Source organism: Bison bison, unplaced genomic scaffold (assembly GCF_000754665.1).
Source record: "Bison bison bison isolate TAMUID 2011002044 unplaced genomic scaffold, Bison_UMD1.0 scf7180017864471, whole genome shotgun sequence".
NCBI lineage: Eukaryota > Metazoa > Chordata > Mammalia > Artiodactyla > Bovidae > Bison > Bison bison.
This window is the reverse complement of record NW_011495032.1, coordinates 22602325-22612740: the sequence shown is the minus strand read 5'-3', so window position 1 is coordinate 22612740 and position 10416 is coordinate 22602325. Positions and strand designations below refer to the sequence as shown.

Below are 10416 nucleotides of genomic sequence, written 5' to 3'. Positions count from 1 at the left end.
GCCCCACACTGCGCTGTGCCTCCTGGACGAGCCTCTGCGGCCCTAAATGTGCTAACGGTGGTGCGTGCGCCGGACGCAGGTGATGTGGCAGAGCGTTGGGGACTGCTCTGCCCCGCACAGGTCCATCCAGTTCCTCCGAGGGAGGCAGGTTTGGGTCTCTAGCCGGAAGTAATCCCAAAGGTGATCGAAGGGGTGGGCGAATTACGATCATCCTCTCAAACCACAAGTGTTTGGGGTCTTGCTCGGGGTCAAATTCTTAGAGGAGGAGGAGGAAGAAGAGAAAAACTTGCCCTTTTTACTAATAAGCCTGAGTGCTTGCCAAAAGCCTGATATTGCCGCTAATTTCAGCTTTTGCAATGAAGGTAGATTTTTCTAACACCATCTTTGTGTGATTTAGCTGTCCACAGAGAATCAAAATGTGGAATGAGAGGATGAAACTAATCCTTTCTTTTGCACTGTTAGGGGTTGCCATAAACACCATTTGTTAAAAAGCATAATTATGTTGGGAAAGTGCCTGATGAGACAATTAAGCTACATAAACACACTGAAAACAAATGAAAGCCAGAAGACGCCCACACCCCTTGTGTAAAGCAATTTTTTGTTTACATAAAAACGAGAAGAGGTCTGAGCTGCTCTATTGCAACAGTGTTATTAATGTCTACAGAATCCTAATGACCCTATTTTTTCTGAATTTTCAATTGTGAGATGATGGTCACAGTGTGAAAACTTGGAACTAATGGTGAAGCCCTGTTATCTCCTCTTAGGTTAAAATGATCAGGCCAACGAACAGTCCTAGTGAACAGAAGCCATTGGATTTATACACGGAGAACACTATTAATTACACCACAGCATGTTAGCTTTAACTTAATAAGCTTAATGTGTGTCTCAGAGTTGTACACCATTCTCTGCAGTATCCCTCACAGGAAGAACTTTACCTGTCACAAAATGTTCCACAGTAAAATTTACTGAATGAGTTCATGAGGGCCACGTTCACTTTTAGCTATATTTAAAAGAGGTGGAAATACGATGACCTGATCTTTAAAAAGGGGAATTTTTTGTTTTGCAATATTTAAACTTAATTTCATAATATCATTTGAAGTTTGGAAGGATAACTAGTTGAGAATACCATTCTGGGGTACTGAAGAAAGTCAAAGCAACCTCCAAAACTTGTATGATGATTCCATTTTCAAAGAAATCAGTCACATTTTTGGCTGATTATTGAGTAACATATCCGAGTACTCCATGTCAGCTTTCAGTTCAATGTACAAAGTCCTGTGAAAGATTTTAAACTGGTTTAGGGACTATGGAGATCAAAGTACAAGAGGAACTTAGTCAAATAGTTGTCATTTAAAACCTCCAAGTGAATTTCCTTTATTTGTTCATGTACTATCCATGGCATGGCTGGTGGAGGTACTCTTTCTGTCAGAATAGTGTTTGTAAGAATCAGCATATTAAGTAATGTCTTGTTTCTCTTTTCTGTATTTCCTCAGTAATCTTATTTAACAAAAGTATCATACTTCCTCAAAAACAGGATTAAACTATAGAAGGCAATATTTAAAAGAGAGTGACATACTTTAATGAAAAAGTTTCCCGTGACAGAATTCAGATTGAGTACTTGATGGATATTTCTAGTGTGTTACTGTCTTCACATGTTCATATGTGCATGACCACATGTGCATGGTTTTTTGGCTGAGTCGATGTGAGATATTATCCTTTATGTGTTACCTATGAATGAAATAGTAAAGTATTCATGTTATGGCTACCTGGTTTCCAAACAGCTATGACTTTTTAAATGTTTAATGAATGTGAAAATATGAATAAACTGTAGAAACCAAAATGAAGACTCGTTTTTCTCCTTTTCTAGAAGAAAATCACCATGTCTTCTTGTCGAGTGGGGCTCCGTTTGGCTGCCTGTTTATTAAACATTTCAGAAGCCAGAAAGAAGTGCATTGTTGAGAACATAGCGAAAGCTGCTCTTCTTGAAAGAAATGGTATGAACAACAGGCAATAGATGTGAATATGTAGTGTTTTGATAATAAGAATAATTTTTTTATTCTGCTGACAGTGTCCATGGTACATACTTCTCCTTTCTTCCTGAATTTTCTCCCTGTTCTTGGGCTATCATAGCTTGGCTCCAGAATGCTGAGATAGATCACTTACTCAGATGTACACATACACTCTCTTCCAAATGCCTGCATACCATCCACAAGCATATTTCTTCACATTGGAGAGGGTGTCTGAAATGCACATTGTTCAGGATATTGACAGGACTCCTGAAGAGGATATATTTACATACAGGTTTAATGTTTCCCTCATGGGCCATGTGTATGATCATTAATAGAATAAGCATAATTCATTATGCTTTTTATTCAGCAGGTTAAATAAAAAATAAACTTGTCACATACCAAATACTTTTCAAAAGCACTCCTGCCAGCAAAGCCCAGGCTGTCATTACAGCATTAATATTTCTACTCCATTTTCTCCGTATAAAGACTCTTAGGCATTTAAGTGATGTGTGTAAGATCATTCAGCCATTCAGATTCAGAAGACTGAGACTCAGGTCTCCTTTAACCCCTGGACCAGTATTTACTATTAGAGATGCTACTCTTTCTCTCTTTTCTTAACCTTTGTTAAAATGTTCATGTGATGACATATAGTTCTAAATATTATTTGTTTTTACTTTCACACTTACACAAAACACAGTGTATTTACAGGTTTACCATCCTTAAATACAAAAGCTTTGTTATTAAATCAACAGCTTTTTCGGCAACAGGTGAGTATTAGGGTCGTAGCCCTGAAGCATTTGAAACAGTCTATTTTAATTTCTGGTTGTCATTTTTTATTTGGTTATTGCTTTTCATGAGAGAGAGGTGCTTTTCCTGGGCCTGTTTCTAACACTGAGCACATTTAAGTTACCATCTAGCAACTTTGGGGGGCTAGGAATGTCTGTGAAAATTCCTGATAATTGCTGATAGGAAAACTCCTCTGGAGCCAGCATGCAGCTGTGCTTTTGCATTCTCTTTGTGGGAAGAGCCAGCTTGGGCCCCACATTGTGAGATAGTACATCTAATGGGATTGGGTGAATGTGCAGAGACACATTCTGTGATTAAGTGACTGGGCAGAGACATTTGTGGAAGTCACACACTGATGGATACCTGGGTCTCAACTCACAGTTTTTATCAGCTTATTAGTGGCAGCAGCTCAAATGGAATTATAGCTATTATACTCTATTACAAATACCAAACAATTTACTTCTGCTGAGATTCATACTGACAGCTCCTCCTGCCAGAAGTAATTTTTTTTTTCTATATGCATGCTTAAGAAATTGCAGGAGAGAGTGTTTCATTCTTTCAGTATTTGAATCAATTGAGTCATATGAAACTGAGAATAAAAGCTTTTCAGAAGAAGATTTCGGATGAAAAAAATAAAATTATCTCTTTTCGTCTAAAAGCTAAAGTATGTTGAAAAAAACACATAAAAAGGAGGTTGTATGATCTCGTTCCTGCTCTGTCTTTCATAGTTTTAAAAATGCAGGGAAGGTAGCACTAGTTAAGAAAATGACCTGCTGTTTTACAGATACTTTAAAGGCATTTATTTTTAAGTGAGTGGAATCAAACTATATCACCTATATTTTTTCCAATTAAGCAATGTGAAAACATTTAAATAGTCTGAAAGGTCTTACGTAAAGAAAGCTGAGTTATAAATTTTAGACCTACACCAGGGTAGGTCTCTGTAGATGCTCATTTGGTTATGAGTGAGTGACATAAGTTTATCTTTTCACGTTATTAAAATTAATAGCATAGGGCTGCTTTAAGCTCTGTAGTTCCGTATGTAACTTATTTTCCCTCTCCTTGAAAAGATTAATTGTTAAGCTGCCAGGGGACAGAGCGACAAAGGTATAATGGCATAGTGAAAGGCTTAATTACCGCCTGAAAACTTTTGTCCTTCACTTTGAATTTGCTTTTGTAGGCATATGAGGAACTTTTAAGGAGCTTGAGCAAGGCTTGTAAACTTCAAAAATAACTACGGGGTTATGGGTGGTCACCATACAAGGGTATGGCAGCTTTCTCCTCCAGGTTACACGTTTCAGTGAGTCACACGTGGCTGAAGCCTGGAAGTTGTTAACATCTGAAGGCTGTTGGTGGCCTTTGAAAAGGAGATGCTGGAGTCAGAACAGTTTCTAATAGGCAGGTGCATGTATCCCAGGAACCTCTGCTCTAGGCACTAATTGGCCTATCCTAGTTTTTCCAGATGTTATTTTTTGATCCGGTTTGATCTCTGGGTTTGGAAGGAAAAATGGACAAGGCATAGAAGATGAGATTGAAAGGGAACAGAATTTAGTGTGATACGATTTGGTAATAAAAGAGACTATCAGCTTGGACTGAGTTAAGAGAACTTTGACAAATTCAGAAGCAAGTGCAAGAGAAGGTCTCTGATAGACACCGAAGCCTAGTATCTGAGCTGAGCCATCCGATTGTAAAGGAAGACAATGAAGGACATGGACATTACTGTCTATGAATTTCCTGACTAGTCAGTGTCACTTCAGAGGTCACCCCTTCCCCCAAATTTTTCTGTTAAGCTAAATTTTGTTGTATCAAGAAAAATAAAGTATTAAGGTTTCACCAGAGAAAAAAAATTCTTGCATTTATGTGTTGTCTTTTATATAGGACAGAGACATCCTGAAATATCAGTGCTCAATGTATTTTCTGATCCAGAGTACAACAGATCAGTCATTACAATAGCAGGTTCTATTGATGAGTTAGGTAAGATTTCAGTTTCTTTTTCTATGTATGTCTTTTGGTGAAGGGTCGGCTTCCAGTAAACCCAAATGCTCCTTAATCATTGATTTCCTGTGTTAATCTGAATACTCTTTTCCATACATAAGAAGTCTACCTCAAAACTGCATTCCTTCGTTTTTCTGAACAGGTACATCTTTGAGATATGCATTTCCTACTTCCTCTTCATTAAAATGAATCTTGGGGTCCAGTATTTAATAACATTCTTTCCCTGAAGATGATCACATATTTTTTGTGGCTAAGAAAAATATCTTCAGATTTTTTTTTCATATTTATATAAAGATCACTTTTAACCTTTATTTTACTTAAAAAGAACAAGTCAAAGAGTTTGTAAAATATCTTCAGATTTTAACCTGTGAAGTCGTAGTGTTGAATTTGCTTTCACTGATAAGCTGACTTGAAATGAAACATGCTAAGCAGTTGTGTTTTGAGTCAGGAGCCTGAAATCTTGAGATGGTCCATTGGGTGAAATGAAATGGGTTTCATGTGTCCTGCTGTAAGGTTTAGTGGGACAGCTTGAATTTGAAGGATCATACTTGATTAAACAAAAATCTGTATCATCCTTAGCATTGCTTGGTAAAGAATTTAAATTATTTTCAGATAAACTTGGTTTCAGCTTAGCAGATTGTCTTTTCTCAAAAGGTACGTTTGTTTGGAAAGCAAAGAGCTGATGGATGATTATCAGCAAATGACCAAAATGGTCATACTGCACGCTAATGAAAACTCAAGAGTAATAACACTCTGAGGTGTCTATATGTATTTAGATAGAATAATTAATAAACCTGGAGAAGGAAATGGTAACCCACTCCAACATTCATGCCAAGATAATTCCATGGACAGAAGAGCCTGGCAGGCTACAGTCCATGGCGTTGCAAAGAGTTGGACAAGACTAAAACGACTAAACACACACACAAAATTTAATGAAAATCTAGTTATAAGAGCAAAACTAAAATACTTATGGTATACTTTTAAAAACATATTTTTGTCTTTGTTGTTCAGTCACTAAGTCATGTCCAACTCTTGGCATGAGCTGTAGCACACCAGGCCTGACTCTCACTATCTCCCAGAGTTTGCCCAAGTTCATGTTCATTGAATTGGTGATGCTATGCTATGTTTGTCTATTTTAATATAAACTCATAAAATATTCTGAAGATAACAAAGAATTTTATCAGATTAATTTGATAAAGTTGAAAAAATTAAAAGTAACCAATTGTAAAAAAGGATACAAAGTTTTTTTAAGGCCAGTAAACTTTGCTTTCTTCTTCCACTTTGGGAAGTAAAGAGTTGGAAGAAATGTGAAACTTTGTAACACTTGGGGAGTGGGGAGAGGGGAAATGTTGGATCTTACATTTTTCTTTGTTTTGGATGAAAAAACAATCTTCTGTACATTTTACGAAAGGAACACAAACTGGTAGGACAGTAATAATTATAGCTGCTTCCTTAGATGCAATTGAAAGTTTAATGATCTTATTTTTTTTAATTTTACATTTTTAAGGCAATTCTGTTCTGGCTGCCTGCTTGGAAGCCTTCCAGTCTATCGATATGGAGGTTCAGGAGGGGATCCATCCTTGCCTAGGAGCAGTGGACCTGATTCCCATTTACCCTCTCTCTGGTGTCGGAGTGGAAGAGTGTGGAGCTGTGGCCAGAAGTAAGAGAAAATTTGGGGGAAGTGGGTTATTCCTTAATGGAAACCATTTTTACAAATCAGAACAGCTTGTGACAATATAATCACTCCTCCGTTCCCTGGGAAAAATCGACCTTGAAGACTTGTGTCAACAATAAGCTTTCATCGGTTGCAGTGGCACACACAGTGTCTTTGTGACTCATCCTTCCACTTTCTATCCTGTGACGCTGTGGAACACTCAGTGCTGTGGGATGCAGCCACTCGATCATTGTGTCCCCTTACAAATCCACGATAGACCATGAGGAAACAACACTAGTTTTTAATGAGTTCCTTAGACTCTTCAGGGCAGAACGATGGTGTGTTTCGCCCATCTGTGTTCTATTTTCTCGAGCAGGGGTAATGATGAGGTTGAAAACCCACTTAAATGTTAACTCCTACCCCTTTTTCCTCTGATTTTTTTTTTTTCTTCTCTTTTTTCCTTGTGTACAACTCTCTATAAGATTTTCTTTAGAACTGAACTGTCACATGCTTGATTTCAGCCCCAGGGGTAAGTTTAATTTGGAAAATTTGAGCTATGTCACTTGAGGTGTTTTTGAATTAAGCAAATTGGGAGAAAAGAAAGACCTTTTGCCTGGACTGTCTCGCTGGTTAATTATGAGATTCAGAGGCCCATAAGCTTTGGGGGAAAGTCCGCTGTAGGATGATTGCAGACTTCTCTCTATGACCTCAGAAATCCTCTGCAGTATTGCCTCATTTTTAGGTAACAGGGAGGTGTGTAACATTTGGGATGTAGATTTGGACTCTAGCTGAGCTGCGTCAAGCCCTAGAAATAGGAAAGGAGGCTTGTTTCCAAAGGTGTACCTCACTGCTTGTGCTGCATTTTTAACATGACCTGACAATCTGTGGATTATTTCTCTGGGGAAATCTTGGCCCAAAATTTGGTTTACTTTTCCTCTAAGAAAGAGTTAAAATTCAGCACGGGGAAAAATACATTTCACACGAAAATGAAGAGTTCAGAATTGTTCAGACCAGAATAGTGATTTTAATTGTCTTCAAAACAATTATGTTCGGTTATATTAAATCTCAAATTAGCTAGTACATGAAGTTCTTCATTACATCAGGACTGGTCCACCCCAGATTCTCGGCCAGCGTAGGAGACAGTTGACAACAGGAGGGTCTGGACAGAGTACTTCTCCCTTCCTTTGCCCTTTTACTTCATTGGCAGCTACTGTACCTCATGATTTAAACATGGACATTTCTAATTAAATGTGAGCTCAGCTGCATTCTTGAACTAATTTATAACATTCAATTTGAAATGTAATAGCTTCAATCTTCATCTGATTAAAAACAGTCATATACTGTACATGGTTACTATTTTGATGCTCCAACATGCAGTTTTTATTTTTACATTCTCCTTTCTACACAGCTGTTCATTTAATATCATCCATTTTTTTTAAGTTTTTAAACTTTTTTTGGTAACAGCATGCTCAAGCATTCTTATGAGGAAGAAGTGTTCATATTCTAGGATCTCACTGTTCTCAGAACAGTGACAGGATGTTTTCTACTAGGGTAACTGCTTCTCATGGAAACTACATTAAAATAATAATTTAACTAACTTTCTTTGGGAAGAAGGGCAGTGGAGAACATTCCAGTGATGAAGAACATAGTCAATATGTCTGATTCATGTATGCTTTATGTGCAAAAATTCTGAATGATATATTTCAAACATTTTGAAAACAGTTGGAAGCTTGATTATTCCTTAAGGAAGGGGTTCTTAAAGTAGGGTCCAAACTTGGTATTCAGGGAACTTATAAATAATGTTAGAGTCACTTGCAGTTTTTTATGATGTATATTTGTGTATACATACATAGCTACACAAACACATATCTTTGCATATAATTTTAGTTTAAGAACTTCCACCTCGCAGTTCAGTTCAGTTGCTCAGTCATGTCCAACTCTTTGCAACCCCATGAACTGCAGCACGCCAGGCCTCCCTGTCCATCACCAACTCCTGGAGTCCACCCAAACCCATGTCCTTTGAGTCGGTGATGCCATCCAACCATTTCATCCTCTGTTGTCCCCTTGCCCTCCTGCCCTCAATCTTTCCCAGCATCAGGGTCTTTTCAAATGAGTCGGCTCTTCGCATCAGGTGGCCAAAGTATTTGAGTTTCAGCTTCAACATCAGTCCTACCAATGAACATCCAGGACTGATCTCCTTTAGGATGTACTGGTTAGATCTCCTTGCAGTCCAAGGGACACCACAGTTCAAAAACATCAATTCTTAGATGCTCAGCTTTCTTTATAGTCCAACTCTCACATCCATACATGACCACTGGAAAAACCATAGCCTTAACTAGACCTTTGTGGACAAAGTAATGTGTCTGCTTTTTAATATGCTGTCTAGGTTGGTCATAACTTTGCTTCCAAGGAGTAAGCATCTTTTAATTTCATGGTTGCAATCACCATCTGCAGTGATTTTGGAGCCCCCCAAAATAAAGTCAGCCACTGTTTCCACTGTTTCCCCATCTATTTTCCATGAAGTGATGCAACCGGATGCCATGATCTTTGTTTTCTGAATGTTGAATTTTAAGCCAACTTTTTCACTCTCCTCTTTCACTTTCATCAAGAGGCTCTTTAGTCCTTCTTCACTTTCTGCCATAAGGGTGGTGTCATCTGCATATATGAGATTATTGATATTTCTTCTGGCAATCTTGATTCCAGCTTGTGCTTCCTCTAGCCTAGCGTTTCTCATGATGTACTCTGCATATGAGTTAAATAAGCAGGGTGACAATATACAGCCTTGACATACTCCTTTTTCTTTTGGGAACCAGTCTGTTGTTCCATGTCCAGTTCTAACTGTTGCTTCCTGACCTGCGTACAGGTTTCTCAACAGGCAGGTCAGATGATCTGGTATGCCCATCTCTTTCAGAATTTTCCACAGTTTATTGTGATCCACACAGTCAAAAACGTTGGCATAGTCAATAAAGCAGAAATAGATGTTTTTCTGGAACTCTCTAGCTTTTTTTTTTTTTAATTTAAATTTATTTATTTTAATTAGAGGCTAATTACTTTACAATATTGTATTGGTCTTGCCATACATCAACATGAATCTGCCACGGGTGTACACGTGTTCCCAATGCTGAGCCCCTCTCCCACCTCTCTCCCCATACCATCCCTCTGGGTCATCCTAGTGCTTTTTCAATGATCCAGCAGATGTTGGCAATTTGATCTCTGGTTCCTCTGCCTTTTCTAAAACCAGCTTGAACATCAGGAAGTTCACGGTTCACATACTGCTGAAGCCTGGCTTGGAGAATTTTGAGCATTACTTTAGTAGTGTGTGAGATGAGTGCAATTGTGCAGTAGTCTGAGCATTCTTTGGCATTGCCTTTCTTTGGGATTGAAATGAAAACTGACCTTTTCCAGTCTTGTGGCCACTGCTGTTTTCCAAATTTGCTGACATATTGATTGCAGCACTTTCACAGCATCATCTTTCAGGATTTGAAATAGTTCAACTGGAATTCCATCACCTCCACTAGCTTTGTTCATAGTGATGCTTTCTAAGGGCCACTTGACTTCACATTCCAGGATGTCTGGCTCTAGATGAGTGATTACACCATCATGATTATCTGGGTCATGAAGATCTTTTTTGTACAGTTCTTCTGTGTATTCTTGCCACCTCTTCTTAATATCTTCTGCTTCTTTTAGGTCCGTAACATTTGTGTCCTTTATCAAGCCCATCTTTGCCTGAAATGTTCCCTTGGCGTAAACATGGTTAAAAGTCAAATGTACATAGTTTGTTCCCCAAACTCTGAAGACCTACATAACTTCCCTTTCCCCCTCACTATGCACATCCTTCTATTTCCTTCTCCCCTGAGCCAGGTCTTTCAATTCTTTTATCTTATTATTTAGGATTCAAATCCTATTTTGGTTCTTTTTTTTTTTTTTAATTTTCAGTTCAGTTCAGTTCAGTTTAGTCACTCAGTCGTGTCCGACTCT

At 38.2% G+C, this 10416-nt stretch overlaps 1 protein-coding gene across 1 annotated transcript in view; it reads left to right on the top strand.

The window, feature by feature from the left end:
- LOC105003630 (formimidoyltransferase-cyclodeaminase-like) overlaps window positions 1-10416 on the top strand; it is a 42986-nt gene that overhangs the window by 625 nt on the left and 31945 nt on the right. Inside the window, exons 2-4 of the mRNA XM_010860929.1 lie at window positions 1865-1991; window positions 4668-4763; window positions 6292-6444. Of these exons, the coding sequence (XP_010859231.1) occupies window positions 1877-1991; window positions 4668-4763; window positions 6292-6444 (364 nt within the window). The 5' untranslated portion in view covers window positions 1865-1876. The remainder of the gene's footprint in view (window positions 1-1864; window positions 1992-4667; window positions 4764-6291; window positions 6445-10416) is intronic.